The sequence below is a fragment of the Sorex fumeus genome, unplaced genomic scaffold (genome assembly GCF_029834395.1).
Source record: "Sorex fumeus unplaced genomic scaffold, SorFum_2.1 ptg000072l, whole genome shotgun sequence".
NCBI lineage: Eukaryota > Metazoa > Chordata > Mammalia > Eulipotyphla > Soricidae > Sorex > Sorex fumeus.
This window is the reverse complement of record NW_026606129.1, coordinates 59,378,368-59,394,861: the sequence shown is the minus strand read 5'-3', so window position 1 is coordinate 59,394,861 and position 16,494 is coordinate 59,378,368. Positions and strand designations below refer to the sequence as shown.

General features: G+C 42.4%; 1 protein-coding gene across 3 annotated transcripts in view; it reads left to right on the top strand.

Annotated features, from left to right (window-relative positions):
- The first annotated feature begins 440 nt into the window (after positions 1-440).
- Positions 441-16,494, top strand: part of CFAP20DC (CFAP20 domain containing) — a 328,442-nt gene continuing 312,388 nt past the window's right edge. For all 3 annotated transcript variants that reach the window (XM_056129486.1, XM_056129487.1, XM_056129485.1), the window contains exons 1-3: positions 441-467; positions 3,309-3,398; positions 6,956-7,049. In XM_056129486.1, the coding sequence (XP_055985461.1) occupies positions 447-467; positions 3,309-3,398; positions 6,956-7,049 (205 nt within the window). In that variant the 5' untranslated portion in view covers positions 441-446. The remainder of the gene's footprint in view (positions 468-3,308; positions 3,399-6,955; positions 7,050-16,494) is intronic.

Below are 16,494 nucleotides of genomic sequence, written 5' to 3'. Positions count from 1 at the left end.
CCCGGGCAACGCCGACGTCACGGCCCAGCCGCACGAGCCGCTCCTCCGGCGAGAAGCCCGAGCGGGGGCGGGACGCGCAGGCGCCTCGGGAGAGCCAATGGGCGCGGCCGGAACGCCGCGTCGCCCCGCCCCAAAAAGGGCGGGGCGGAAAGCGGAGCGCGCCTGCCTGCCTTTCCCGGGCGAGCGAACGAGCGGGCGGGCGGGCGGGCGGTTGTCGGGGCGTCCTGTCACGTAGGTTACGCACACAGTCACTCCCCGGGGGCCGCCCGCATCCTCCGGGGGCCGCGATGGTGCGGGTCGGGGATTGGCGGTGCAGCTGACGAGGGGCTGAGGAGAGCCCGACCAAGCTGGGGCCGTAGCCTCCAGCCCTTCCTTTCCCAGCCGTCAGGGTCGGCCAGTCCCTGGAAGCCTCGGGGTCCCTCCATCCCCAGGCCCCCCCTGCGGGAATGTTCAAAAATGAGTACCAGGTAACCCTCCTCGAGATGTCTCTCCGACCTGTCTCTCGCTCTCTCCTCTCGGGGCTGAGGTAGCTCGTCTCTGAGGGGGTTGAGGGCACGCGGGTCTCCCCACACGCGCACCCGCAGCGGCGAAGGTCTTTTCCGGGGGATTACGAAAGGAATGAACGGAGGGGTGGTGCCCCGAACCCCCCCCCCCCCCCAAAGAAAAGGAAGCATCCGCCAGGGTCGAGCTTTGCAAGCTCCGTCTCCAGCGCGAGGAAGGCTCCTGCATGCAGCCCGAGGTGCTGCTGGACTGAGTGAGTGGTGCTGATCGCCCGGACAGGGTCTCGTCCCCAAGCCCATTCATTCCCTCAGGGCCAGGCCTGCAAATCGTGAGAGATTTCACTAGGAACTCGGCTGCTGCTCACTCTGGATGCACCACGGCCTGCTTGCTGCTCAGCGTTTGTTTAGAAGAGAGCCAAGGACGGAATGCCTGCATCGGTTCAAGCCAAAAGGAAACGGAACACGAGTTTAGGCTCCACGAGTTCTTTTTTCTTTTTTTTTTGCCCCCCCCCCACTCCAAACTGAGTGTCTTTGTAAAAAAACACGAGGCTGCTTTTGGGTGACTCTGGATACTTGAGGAATTTGGGTGCTGGCTCCCCGGAACTCCTGAATCTGAGTTGCTGTAGATGTATGTAGGGTTGCCTTTGTAACAGCTCCCAGTTGGGTCTGATGCAAATCACACACAATCACAACCATCCTGTTATTCATCGATTGCCTCGAGCAGGCCCCAGTAACGTCTCTTCATCTTAGCCCTGAGATTTTTTTTTTTTTAAAGTGCCATATTCAAGGCTCTTTCAGAGTTAGGAGAATGAGACCCTTCATTGTTACTGGTATTTGGCATATTGGGGATGCCACGGGGAGTTTGCCAGACTCTGCCGTGTGGTCATTCAGTAGCCTGCCAGGTGCTTGTAATTTAGAAACTCAAACAATCCAGAGATAATTCTTAGGGAGGCTGGGTTCTGCCTCTTAGCCCGGGATACCTCTAGTGCCCGGACTTTTTCTCTGCTGGACCCGCTTTCCTGTCCTGGGCATCTCCCTCCTTGCCTTTCCAGTCCCTAGTCTCTGCTCTCCCCTTTGCACTTCTATTTGAGTTTTCACGCTAGTACATTTTTCGCCATGCTGGTGCCAGTACACTAGTCTCCCCACCTCTTTGTTGTTTCTATCATTTCTATCAAATACATAATACCATTGAATGATCGTCTTCGTTGTATTCTGTAGTTTCCTTTCCTTTCTCCCATTTAATGCTCCGTAAGTGCTAGAGCAATTTCAGAGAGTTTCATGTAATATAAAGTGTAGTTATTTTTAAAAACGCACGTGCCCGCTGTGACATAAAGTTCTAGAAGGGGAAGGGAGGAAAAAGTTTTCTATCTACTAAATCTAAAAGTTTTCCTCAAAGAAAAGGATGCCTCAGATTTTTCAGTACTTAAAGGTAGCCTGACCTTAGAAGCTATAGAAATTCTGATCCACAGAATTTCTTACTACCCATGTAATTAGAAAGTAAATGTCTTCAAGTGATTTTGAAAGCATGGGTGCAAAAATATCTTTCATGTTACTGAGAAAAAATTATGAAGCTAAAAATCATTTATAAAAATTAGCCTTGCTGTGTATTATCCAAACAGACTATAATGGAAAATCTTAGGCAGTTCTACTTTCTGATTCTCAATCTTTTGCAATAATCTGTCAGTGATTCTCATATTAATTCCTCGTCTTTAAACTCATTGACATTAAGTAAAATAAGCGTGTCTCTCCATGATGTTCTTGGGTTTTCAATAATGTATTTAGATATGAATCTTCCTTTTTCTTACATAGATTTTATAGCTCTCTAAATTAGTGTTAAATAAAGGTCTTATAAGAATGCTAAAAATAAAATTTACTCCCTCCCACAGTTGCCACTAAGCGTTTATGTTGACCAGTACTGAATTACTCAGTCAGTTCAATATTTGAATAATTATTGCTAGCTCTATCAAGCTCTTGCTAGGTAAAGGATATTGTACTTGAGATCAATGTTTACTATTCTTTGTAATCCAGCAACCCATGTGGAGAATCAAGATGTTAAGTGACACCATGGTCACTTAGTTAACAAATAACAAAGCTGGTATAAGTTCATTTTAGTATGGCTTAAAAAACTTGCAGTCAGAGGTAATTATCAGAATTTTCAAACTTGGCATGAGAGTTAAGTTTAAACACTTTTAGTCTGGGTCATACCTCATACTAAGAGATTGTAAATTGTGTATAGCACGGTAGCACGGCCTTCCCATTGTTCATCAATTTGCTCGAGTGGGCCCAGTAACGTCTCCACCGTGAGAATTGTTGTTACTGTGTTTGGCATATTGAATACATCACGGGTAGCTTGCCAGACTTTGCCATGAGGGTGAGATATTCTCGGTAGCTTGCCAGGCTCTACGAGCGGAGGAATCGAACCTGGCTTGGCCAGGCCAGCTGTGCGCAAGGCAAACGCCCTACCACTGCACTTTAATGTTTATCATGCTTTAAAAGCAACTTCCTTTTTAAAAAAAAAACCTCTGCCTTTATATTTAACCATTTATTAACCAATAATCTAGTCTTCTTCCTCTTCTGAAAATAAACCAATAAATAAAACTAAATTCCTAAACTGCTAATCCAAGGTAACCCAAATCAGAACAATGGTGGCTTAGATAAACTAGGAATAATAACAAAGATAATATTTCATCTTAGGTCTACTTAACTAACAGATTCCTAGAACAGCAATTATAGATATGTGGAGAATAGTAATTTCTTTCTTAGCATTATCTTTCATTTTATTTAAAATATTTAACTTTTGTTTTCTAGGGTGGTGCATTTGTTGAAATCTTTAGTGCTCAGGGGAAAAATCCTGGAGCCAAATGGAAGATCCTTGGCAGTCCGTCTGTAATTTGGAAAGTAAGTTAGAAACTATACACATAAATCCTGGAAAGAAATGTGAGTAAAGGTTATAACAAAACGACTTGATCGTATTTCAAGACTTTCCTCTCCATTCACTCTGAAACCTTCATATGATATTGTTGGTTACAGCCCACTTCTCAGTTATTAAAGACTTTTGTTCCTCTGCTCCGTATGTTCTCTGAATGGCTAGGCCTGCTATTGTTTAGCTGATGTCCAAAACTCTTTCTCAATACTGCATTTCTCATTTTTAAGAAATTTCTTCATCTTTTTTAACCTCTTACACAGCATTTTATTTTTTTGTTGTTTGCTTCCTAGGGTTTTTTTTTTCTAATTAATTAATTTTTTTAATTGAATCACCATGAGGTACAGTTAAAAGTTTCCATGTTTCAGTGATACAGTGTTCCAACACCCATCCCTCCACCAGTGTACATTTTTAAATTATTATTATTGAATCACCATGAGCTACAGTTACAAAACTTTCATGTTTGAGTTTGAATCATATAATGATCGAACACCCATCCCTCTACCATTGTAACATTTTTCCATCACCAGTGTCCCCAGTATCCCTCCCTCTCCCCTTTCCCATCCTACCCCTCCCCGTGCCTTATGGCAGACAATTTCCCTCTTACACCCTCTCTCTCTACTTATCGGCTTTATGATTTGAGATGCAGATTACAAGAGGCCATAATGTTTGGGCTTTTAGCTCCTTTCAGCACACATCTCCCATCCTGAATGATCTCTCTAACCATCATTGACTTAGTGATCTCTTCTCTATCCTAGCTGCCTTCTCACCCAGCTCATAAGGCAGCCTTCCAACCATGGAGCAATCTTCCTGACTCTTGTCTCTACTATCTTTGGGTGTCAGTCTCATAGCATGTAATTTTATATTCCACAAATGAGTGCAGTCATTCTATGTCTTTCCCTTTCTTTCTGACTCATTTCACTTAGCATGATAGTCTCCATGTCCACCCACTTATAAGCAAATTTCATAACTTAATTTTTCCTAATAGCTGCATAGTATTCCATTGTTTAGATGTACCAAAATTTCTTTAACCAGTTGTCTGTTCTTGGGTATCGGGTTGTTTCCAGATTCTGGCTATTGTTACATACCATTTCAGCAACCATTTTTATCACAACCTGTGCCTTATCACAACAAACAGTAGAACTCTGAAATTATGAAACAGGGCATTGATACATCTTTCTCTGGCCACAGTCTTCAGCTCTTGAGCATAACTGCCCAGTTACTATATTTGCTCTTCATCCTAATTGAGGCATTAATCCATCAACTATTTCCTAATTTTTCCATGTTTACAGTATTTATTTTTATATTTTCTCTTTTATCCTCTTCCAGTTTTCTCGAGTCCAGAATCTGCTGTCCATAATTGGAATCACTTCCAGGTCAAGACTTTGAATAACGCTAGCTCCTATTCCTCATGTCTGCCTAAGGAAGAGCAAACTCTTCTGAATCCCTAGTCATCTGTCTTTCCTAAACCTAAATTTGGGATTCTTAGTGCATTTGGAGAAAACATTTATAACCTATTGAGTTGCTAATTCTGTAAGTTCAACATGAGCTACTCAAAAATTTCTATTGTTTCTTTCCTTAGTCTTTGACATGATTATTTCTCTTTCTTCAGGCTTTTACTCATCAATTATTAACCCAGTTCCTAACTCAACTCTGACAGGTGCTCCTTACTCATCAAAATTCTTCATTTTCCTTTTCATAGAAGAAAACCAGTGCTAGTCAGAAATTATCTCAGATTGATGTCACCAGAGTTAGAAATTTCTATCCATCCTCATCCCAAATGCTCTCTTTTATGCTATACCACCAAGAGAAAAATACTTTCTAGGACTTTGTTTTATGGACATTTTTTTAAAGATGCTATCGAGTACTTACTGTGGGATAAGCACAAGATCAGGCACTTTTAATATGTTACATATGCTATTGTAATAATTTTGTAAGATAGGAGCCCTTATGCCCATCTAATAGCACTGTAGCACTGTCCTCCTGTTGTTCATTGTTTTGCTCAAGCAGGCAGCAGTAACGTCTCCATTGTGAGACTTGTTACTGTTTTTGGCATATCGAATACGTCCCGGGGATTTTGCCAGGCTTTGCCGTGCGGGTGGGATACTCTCAGTAGCTTGCTGGGCTCTCCAAGGGGGCGGAGGAATCAGACCTGGGTTGGCCGCATGCAAGGCAAATGCCCTACCATCTGTGCTATCACTCCAGCCTGTCGCCCATCTAACAAATGATAAAATTAAAGTATGGTGAGCCTAAGTGACTTGTTCCTTTCTCAAGAAAGTGTGTTTTGATCTCTAATTGCTACTGAGGTACCAAAAGGAAATAGGCATTTTATACAAAAGGTACACAGTATATAATGTACACAGTCCTTATTCAGGGGAAAAAATTAGAATTTTCAAGAAATTGAAGGAAGGCTCAGAATAGGAAAAGAGGAGGGGTAAGCTTTGAAAACTAGATAGGGGCTAGGTAAAGCAGGGTTTTTAAGTACAATGTTGAAGATTTCGGTTGCTGAAAAAAAGTATCGTTGTATTTCCAGATTTTATATAAATAGAATAAAATATTCAGTGTCTGTGTTCATTTCAAATACGTAACAGAAGCTATTATGAAGGATAAAGTGTTCATTTAATTACATTTAATTCTTAGCAGTCATTAACTATAATATATTTCTTAATATATATAAAAAGGAACAGTGGGAGAATCTGTGAAATATTTTTCTGTGCAAAGGAGTCTTTATATTTAGAAATTGAGAATTTGCTCCAATCTTTAAAAAAATAACAGTAATTTTAACATTTTGATTTATAGAAAATGAACTCAGAATAAGAGGTCTTAAACAAAACAGTTTTTTTTAATTTTAACCTTGCCTTAGATATTAAGGTAACCTCATTTGGAAAATTAATTTCTAAAGTGTTTTTTTCTTTTTAATCAAATAGAACTTAATTAGAATACTAGTTAAATAAAGCAGTGACTAATCCTATATGATTTATGTCCTGAACCGTGGAATTTTCGTACATAGGTTAAATCTGTGTTTCTCAAACTATTTTCCCCACCATGCCCCCATTCTGACTTTGTTTTCTTCCTCTACACCCCCTCCATCTTACCATTTGTCCTGAGTTTCTTGCGATAGCCCCTCATTTGTGTGATTTTTACCTATGCCTCCTTTAAATATCTGAAGGCCTACAGGAGGTCATTTGGCTCTGAGAAACACTGTGTCCGATGATTCATTTAACAGGGAGTGATGTTCAGTCTCAGGTATTAGAAAAGCACATTAAAAGAATGGCTAAATGCTAGAACTTGAAATTTGTAGCTTAGAAATCCCTGAGTTTATTTGCTGGAATTGTGTCTTGAGTGTCTTTATATGAGTTCTAAATTTCAGGGTTTTTTTTTTTATAAGTATGAAGGTAAAAGTATCATCAAATTCTGAACTTATAGATTTTTAATGTGGAACATTCTTTCTGTGGTTGTACAGCTGTGATTTTATAATAGAAGTAAAATAAAATATACTTCTGTCATCACTGATTTTATTTTTGTTCTGTAGGAGTTTGATAAAGAAGTTAAAAGTTTTGTGTTTGTCCTGGAAGGCAGCAGCCAAACAAACAAAATTCAGTTACCAAAGGAGACTAAACAAATCCGTAAGTAAGATTTTGTAATATCAAAGTTGAACATTTTATGCTTATTCTTTAACTTCTTATACACAGCCATGTTTAACTTTTGTTGGCTTTCATTGAGGTAAATCATATCTATTTGTACATTTAGTCTATAATTTAGGTAACTTTAGGCCAGAGTTTTCTAATAAATAATCTTCATCTATTTCTAATAAATACTTGTCATCTATTTATTAGAAGTATAGTAATATTTTACAGCATTTTAGAAGGTATTTAGTAGCCTTTAGTTAAAATAGCAGTATTTATTGAGCATTAGCTATATACCAATGACATTTTAAGCATTTCACATTTAATAACTCTTTAAAGTCAAAAAATGGTTCTTTTATAAATGAACACACTGAAGTTGTTCCTTGCAAAAACATTTTGTCGTAATATATTTAAATTTAATATAAACTCAAGGAGGACCCAGTATGTGGTGCAGTCATATGGTAGTTGCATTGCATGTGTGAGACCCCTGACTAAAAAAATATAATGAACTTAAAGATCCCTAAGTTACAGAAAATTCATTCGTGAGAAATTATTTTTGTGAAATGTTTTATAAGGTATTACTTAGTGACTTCAGCTTACATCCCTTCAAAAGTGGTTATTATATATAGATACTAATAGTGTATATGACAAAAATCTAAAGAGTAAATTTCAGCTTTTATTTTGGACATTTGAATCAGCATTTCCTCATTCTCTCAAAAGGAAAAGTAATTTTGAGAGATCACTGTCACTGTCACTGTCCTCCCGTTGTTCATCGATTTGCTCTAGCTGGCCCAGTAATGTCTCCATTGTGACACTTGTTACTGTGTTTGGCATATTGAATACGTCACGGGTAGCTTGCCAGGCTTTGCTGTGAGGGTGAGATACTCTTAGTAGCTTGCCGGGCTTTCCGAGAGGGGTGGAGGAATTGAACCCGGGCCAACTGGGTCGGCTGCGTGCAAGGCTATTGCTCCAGCCTAATTTTGAGAGATAACTTAAAATAATGATTAGAAGCCCAGATACAGTAAAGCAGAGGTTAAAATAAAAATTCAGTGGTCTCTCACCAAATTAGAATTTTAAGAAAATTGATGTTATTAAAGAAACAGATTAAATGATGAATCAGGTTTTTACCAATTTTTGTCTTTAAACTACAGATTTCAAATGATTTTGCCAAGAAAGTAGTAGATTGTGGCCATTCATATTTATTGTTTATTCCTTTATTCATTAAGAAATTTTGGGGGCTTCTTTTTGAGGGTATGTAAGGGGGTGTACACCCAACACTGCTCGGGTCTGCTTGTGGCTTAGTTCTTCGGGGGTTATTCCTGGAGGCATTTGGAAGACTATGCACTGTCGAGGACCAAACCTGGCCCTCCTGCATGCAGATCATATATTCTAGCCTACTGGGCTTTTTCTCCAGCCCCAGAACACTTTTTGATACTGGGTGCCAGGTACTATGAAGAAGTTTAATTTTGGTTTGTGAATCTTATTTTAACTCAGTTTTATTTCTTTTTTTTTAATTGAATCATCATGAGATACAGTTACAAAGCTTTCATGTATGAGTTTCACTTAGACAATGATCAAACATCCATCCCTCCACCTGTGTGCATTTTCCACCACCAATGTTTCCAGTATTCCTCCTGCCCCCTCCACCGCATCCCGCTTCCTGCCTCTGTGGCAGGCATCTTCTTTCTTACTCTCTCTACTCGGGGACATTGTGGTTTGCAATACAGATACTGAGAGGCCATCACGTTTGGTCCTTTATGTACTTTTGGCACACATTTCCCATCCCGAACTATCCTTTCCACCATCATTAACTTCGTGATCTCTTCTCTATCCCCGCTGCCTTCTCCTTCAACTCATGAGGCAGGCTTCTAGCCATGGAGCAGTCTTCCTGGCCCTTATCTCTACTGTCTTTGGGTGTTAGTCTCATAGTATGTTATTTTATGTTCCACAAATGGTTGCAGTCGTTCTATGTCTGTCCCTCTCTTTCTGACTCATTTCACTTAGCATGATACTCTCCATGTCCATCCACTTAAAAGGAAATTTCATGACTTCATCTTTTCTAATAGCTGCATACTATATTCCATTTGTAGATGTACCAAAGTTTCTAAAGAAATAAATGGTTAAAACCATTTATCTGTTCTCGGGCACTTGGATTATTTCCAGATTTTAGCAATTGTGAACAGTACTGAAGTGAACATACATGTGCAGATATATTCCCAGAAGTGGTATTGCTGAGTCATATGGAAGCTCAGTTTCTAGTTTTTTAAGGAATGCTCATTTTCCGGAATGACTGGACCAGTCAACATTCATACCAACAATGAAAGAGAGTTCCTTTCTCCTCACAACTGTGTCAGCACTGGTTGTTCTTGTTCTTTTTGATGTGTGTACCAGTCTGATGTGAGATGATATGTCATTGTTGTTTTAATTTGCATCTCCCTGATAATTAGTGATAATTTTTTCATGTCAAAATGCTAAAAAATGCTCACATTTTTTCATGTGCTTTTTGTCCATTTGTATTTCTTTTTTGAGGAAGTTTCTGTTCATTTCTTCTCCACATTTTTTAATGGAGTTGGAAGTTTTTATCTTATACAATCCTACTAATGTCTTTTATATCATAGCTATTAACCCCTTATCTGATGTATATTGATTAAATAATTTATCCCATTTGGGCTCTCTCTGTATTTGGTCACTGTTTCTTTTGCGGTGCAGAAGTTTCTTAGTTCAGTGTAATCCCATTTGTTTATGTTTGTTTCCAGTTGCTTGGTCATTGGTGTTTCATCCTTAAAGATACCTTTAGCTTCAATGTCATGGAGTGTTCTGCCTACATTTTCCTCCATGTATCTTATGGATTCCGGTCTGATATTGATTTGACTTTTGTGCCTGGTGGTAGACAGTTATCAGAGTTCATCTTTTTGCATGTAGTTGTCCAGTTTTCCCAGCACCATTTGTTGAAGAGGCTTTCTTTGTTCCACTTCACATTTCTTACTCCTTTATCAAAGATTAAGTCATCATATTTTGAGAGTCTGACAGAATATTCAACACTATTCCATTGGTCTGCGGGTATGTTTCTAGTCCAATACCATGCAGTTTTTATTACTAATGCTTTGTAGTACAGTTTGAAGTTGGGGAAGGTGATGCCACCCATCTTCTTTTCCCCAAGGATTGCTTTAGCTATTCATGGGGGTTTATTTTTCCATATGAATTTCAGGAGTGTTTTGTCTATTTCTTTGAATGATGTCATGGGTATTCTTGTAGGGACCACATTAAATCTGTATAATGCTTCGGGGAGTATTGCCATTTTGGCACTGTTAATCCTCCTGATCCATGAGCAGGAAATGTTTCCATTTCCTAGTGTCCTCTTTTATTTCTAGTACATTTGTTTTGTAATCTTCTTTATATAGATCCTTCAACTCTTTTTTAAAGCTGATTCCGAGGTTAAGTTGATTTTCTGAGGATTGTGAATGAGATTGTGAATGGAATTGTTTTTTTTTTAATATCTCTTCTATTTCATTATTAGTTTATAGAGAAGCAATGGACTTTTGGGTGTTGATTTTGTAGCCTGCCTCTTTACTATGCGAATGTATTGTTTCTAGGAGCTTTTTTGTAGAATCTTTAGGATTTTCTTAGTGTTATGCCATCTGCAAATACTGATATCTTGACCTCTTTCTTTTCTATCTGGATGACCTTGATATCTTTTTCTTGCCTAACTGCTATGGCAGAAATTTCCAGTACTATATTGAATAGGAGTGGCAAGAATGAGCAATGTTGTTTTGTTCCCATTCTTAAAGGGAAGGCCTTTAGTTTCTCTCCATTGAGAATAATGCTTGCCGTGGGCTTGCGGTAGATGGCTTTGACTATATTGAGGAAATTTCCTTCAATTCCCATTTTGCTAGCGTTTTCATCATAAACGGGTGCTGGATCTTGTCAAATGCTTTCTCTGCATCTGTTGATATTTTTATCTTTTTTATTGATATTATGGGCCGGAGCGATAGCACAGCGGTAGGGCGTTCGCCTTACAAGCGGCCAACATGGCCGACCCGAGTTCGACTCCTCCGCCCCTCTCGGAGAGCCCGGCAAGCTACCGAGAGTATTCGATATGCCAGACACAGTAACAACAAAGTCTCCAATGGAGACGTTACTGGGCCTGCTCGAGCAAATCGACGATCAACGGGAGGGCCTTTACCTTTACCTTTATGGATTATGGTGATTGACTTGCAAATATTAAACCATCCTTGCATCCCCAGATGAATCCTACTTGGTCATGGTGTATGATTTTTTTGATGAGTCATTGACTTCTGTTTGCTAGGATTTTGTTGAGGATCTCTGTATCTGTATTCATCAGTGATTTTGGCCTGTGATTCTCTTTCTTTGTGATATCTCTGTCAGCTTTTGGTATCAGGGTGATATTTGTTTCATACTAACTGTTTGGAACTGTTTCTGATTCTTCAATTTCCTGGAAAAACTTGGAAAGAATTTGGAGTAAGTTCTCTTGAAAGATTTGGAAGAATTCACTATTGAATCTATCTGGGCCAGAACCTTTGTTTTGGGGCGACTTTTTATTACTGATTCAACTTCCTCGATGGTGATAGGTCTGTTCAGGTATTCCTGGTCCTCTTGGTTCAGCCTTGGGATGCTGTAGGAATTCAGGTATCTATTTCTCCGAGTTTTTCTTGTTTTGTGCCATGAATATTCTCAAAGTAATCTCTGAGGATCCTTTGAATTTCTGTAGCTTCTGTTGTGATGTCCCCCTTTTCATTTCTGATTCTGTTTATTATGATTTTTCTCTCTCCCTTTCTTTGTGAGTGTTGCTTGTGGTTTATTGATCTTGCTTATTTTCTCAAAGAACCAGCTCTTGGTTTCATTGATTTTTCAGATTGGTTTTTTTTTTTTTAATTTATTTATTTTTTTTATTTATTTATTGAATCACTGTGGGAAAGGTTACAAAGCTTTCAGGTTTATGTCTCAGTCATGCAAATATCAAACACATTTCCCCTTACCAATACTTATTTTTTCCCATGAAGAACCCCAATAAAACCCCACCCCCCACCCCTCCCCGTCCCTGTGAGGCAGATGAATTCTAGTTAACACTCTATCCGCTTTGATTAGATTGTTTCAATAAAAGATTCACCACTATTATTTAGAGTCCCCCCCCCCCCAAATCAGACATGCTGAAAAAGCATTGTGAAGTGATTTGCTTTCTACAGCTGGGTTCAAGAATTAAATGTTGGTTTTGGATTTCTGCTATTTTACCTATTGACCCTGGAAGTATTTCTACTGAAAGTCAGATAGTTAAGAAATTGGTTTCTGTGTTCTGGAGTCGTGGCCGTGCTGGAGAGCCGCTCGCGGGGGGCAACCGGTGGCCTTGGTAGGGCGTGAAGGGCGGAGCGAAACGCGCCCCTTCCCATGAGGTTTTAGTCGCCCCCACACTCCCGGCTCATACCTGCTGTCCACAAGGCTCCCATGTGGCTGCCATCTTTCTTTCCAGAGAGGAGAGGGCGAATGGGGCAACACCCTTTCCCCTCCGGCAGACTTGATGGGCTGGATCAACGCATAGTCCGTTCACTTTTCTGCTCCAAGCTGCTGGGTTCTGCATTAAGTCCTTGTGCTTCTGGGGCCATGGCCGTGCTGGAGAGCCGCTCGCGGGGGGCGACTTGTGACCTCGGTAGGGCGTGAAGGACGGACCGGAACGCCCCCCGACCCATGAGGTTTTAGTCGCCCCCACTCCCCCGGCTCATACCTGCTGTCCACAAGGCTCCCATGTGGCCGCCATCTTTCTTTCCAGAGAGGAGAGGGCGAATGGGGCAACACCCTTTCCCCTCCGGCAGACTTGATAGCCTGGATCAATGCATAGTCCGTTCACTTTTCTGCTCCAAGCTGCTGGGTTCTGCATTAAGTCCTTGTGCTTCTGGGGCCGTGGCTGTGCTGGAGAGCCGCTTTGGGGGCAACTGGTGACCTCGGTAGGGCGTGAAGGACGGACCGGAATGCCCCCCTTCCCATGAGGTTTTAGTCGCCCCCACACCCCCGGCTCATACCTGCTGTCCACAAGGCTCCCATGTGGCCGCCATCTTTCTTTCCAGAGGGAGGAGGGCGGAAGGGAGCAACACCCTTTCCCCTCTGGGCAGAAATGATTGCCTGGATTAACGCATAGTCCTTTCACTTTTCTGCTCCAAGTTGCTGGGTTCTGCATTAAGCCCTTGTGCTTCTGGGGCTGTGGCCGTGCTGGAGAGCCGCTCGTGGGGGGCAACTGGTGACCTCGGTAGGGCGTGAAGGACGGACCGGAACGCCCCCCTTCCCATGAGGTTTTAGTCGCCCCCACACCCCCGGCTCATACCTGCTGTCCACAAGGCTCCCATGTGGCCGCCATCTTTCTTTCCAGAGGGAGGAGGGCGGAAGGGAGCAACACCCTTTCCCCTCTGGGCAGAAATGATTGCCTGGATTAACGCATAGTCCTTTCACTTTTCTGCTCCAAGCTGCTGGGTTCTGCATTAAGCCCTTGTGCTTCTGGGGCTGTGGCCGTGCTGGAGAGCCGCTCGTGGGGGGCAACTGGTGACCTCGGTAGGGCGTGAAGGACGGACCGGAACGCCCCCCTTCCCATGAGGTTTTAGTCGCCCCCACACCCCCGGCTCATACCTGCTGTCCACAAGGCTGCCATGCGGCCGCCATCCTTCTTTCCAGAGAAGAGAGGGCGAATGGGGCAACACCCTTTCCCCTCCGGCAGACTTGATGGCCTGGATTAACACATAGTCCTTTCACTTTTCTGCTCTAAGCTGCTGGGTTCTGCATTGAGTCCTTGTGTTTCTGGGGCTGTGGCCGTGCTCCAAACTTAACTCTGACTTTCAGGGAGAAAGATTGGGTGGTTTACTTCTCATTGATCACTTTGTATATAGAGAGATGTCGCGCGGCCGCTTACGCGGCCGCGCGGTTTTGAGAAAAAGTCCTCGTTCCCGCATACTCGAGCTGTGTTTGTAGAGGCTTCTGGTCACCAGGGTTCCATCTGGGGGAGGCGAGATGCGGCGCCTACTCCATCTGGAACTTGCGGGTGAACTCGGCTCTTTTTGGAACCTGTTTTTTCTTTTTTCTTTTCCTCCGGGATCCCGCACCCTCCATGTGTTCTTTCTCTTATGCTTAAGGCTTCAAAGATGGCGCTGGGGGGCGGGCTGTGGGCGTGACTTCCGGAATCAGAGGTTACCTGGGAGGTGTAGTCCGGCAGATTTGAGAAAAAGTCCTCGTTCCCGCATACTCGAGCTGTGTTTGTAGAGGCTTCTGGTCACCAGGGTTCCATCTGGGGGAGGCGAGATGCGGCGCCTACTCCATCTGGAACTTGCGGGTGAACTCGGCTCTTTTTGGAACCTGTTTTTTCTTTTTTCTTTTCCTCCGGGATCCCGCACCCTCCATGTGTTCTTTCTCTTATGCTTAAGGCTTCAAAGATGGCGCTGGGGGGCGGGCTGTGGGCGTGACTTCCGGAATCAGAGGTTACCTGGGAGGTGTAGTCCGGCAGATTTGAGAAAAAGTCCTCGTTCCCGCATACTCGAGCTGTGTTTGTAGAGGCTTCTGGTCACCAGGGTTCCATCTGGGGGAGGCGAGATGCGGCGCCTACTCCATCTGGAACTTGCGGGTGAACTCGGCTCTTTTTGGAACCTGTTTTTTCTTTTTTCTTTTCCTCCGGGATCCCGCACCCTCCATGTGTTCTTTCTCTTATGCTTAAGGCTTCAAAGATGGCGCTGGGGGGCGGGCTGTGGGCGTGACTTCCGGAATCAGAGGTTACCTGGGAGGTGTAGTCCGGCAGATTTGAGAAAAAGTCCTCGTTCCCGCATACTCGAGCTGTGTTTGTAGAGGCTTCTGGTCACCAGGGTTCCATCTGGGGGAGGCGAGATGCGGCGCCTACTCCATCTGGAACTTGCGGGTGAACTCGGCTCTTTTTGGGACCTGTTTTTTCTTTTTTCTTTTCCTCCGGGATCCCGCACACTCCATGTGTTCTTTCTCTTATGCTTAGGGCTTCAAAGATGGCGCTGGGGGGCGGGCTGTGGGCGTGACTTCCGGAATCAGAGGTTACCTGGGAGGTGTAGTCCGGCAGATTTGAGAAAAAGTCCTCGTTCCCGCATACTCGAGCTGTGTTTGTAGAGGCTTCTGGTCACCAGGGTTCCATCTGGGGGAGGCGAGATGCGGCGCCTACTCCATCTGGAACTTGCGGGTGAACTCGGCTCTTTTTGGAACCTGTTTTTTCTTTTTTCTTTTCCTCCGGGATCCCGCACACTCCATGTGTTCTTTCTCTTATCAGATTGGTTTTTTTTTTTGCACTTCCATCTCATTAATTTCTGCTCTAGGTTTTATTATTTCCTTCCTTCTACCTGGGTTGGGCTCCTTTTGTTGCTCCTTTTGTTCCTTGGTCATTCTCCAAGGTCTTAAGCTGTGAGGTTAGGTTACTTATTTGGTCTCACTCTTCCTTCCTGAGGAATGCTTGTAGAGTTGTAAATGTTCCTCTTAACACAGCTTTTGCCATGTCCCATAAGTTCTGGTAACTTGTGTATTCATTCTCATTTGTTTCCAGGAATCTTTTGATTTCCTTTTTGACTTCCTTTCTAAGCGACTCGTTGCTCAGTAGTGAGCTGTTTTATTTCCAGGTATTTGATTTGATTTTCTCTGTGTGTATATAATTCACTTCTAATTTCAGTGCATCCTGGTCTAAGAAGATCGTTGATCCAATCTCTATCTTCCTAATTTTATGGAGGTCTGTTTTGTGGCCCAGCATGTGGTCTATCTTGGATAATGCCCCACGTGTGCTTGAGAAGAATGTGTATTCAGCTTTTGCAGGATGAAATGTCCTATATATATCTACTAAGATCCTTTCTTCCATTTCTTCCCTCAGATAAAAAATGTCCTTGCTAAGCTTGAGTCTGGTTGACCTATGGAGAGGTGATAAAGAGGTGTTGAAATCTCCAACTAGTATTGTGTTGCTGTTGATGTCTTTCTTCAAGTCTTGAGTTGTTTTAAATATTTTACTGTTCCCTCATTGGTTGTGTATACATTTAGGAGTGTGAATTCTTGATGTACAAATCATTGATCAACAAGATATGACCTTCACTGTCTTTTGTGATCTTCAGTCTGAAATCAATGCGAATCTGATACCAGAATGGCCACCCCAGCTATTTTGAGGGAGTTGTTCGCCTGTGGAATTGTGTACTAGCCTTTGACTTTGAGTCTATGTTTGTGCTGACTCTTCAGATGTGTTTCTTCTAGGTAGCAGAAAGTTGGGTTCAATTTTCTGATCCATCCTGTCACTCTGTGTCTTTTAGTTGGTGCATTTAGCCCATTGACATTGAGAGATATTATTGTTATGGGTTTTTTTCCATCTTTCTGCCAAAGTTTGGTATATTTGAGGGGCTTGTCTTGTCTTAAAATTGCCCATTTAGTTTTTCTTGTAACTATAGTTTCGGTCTGTGAAGAT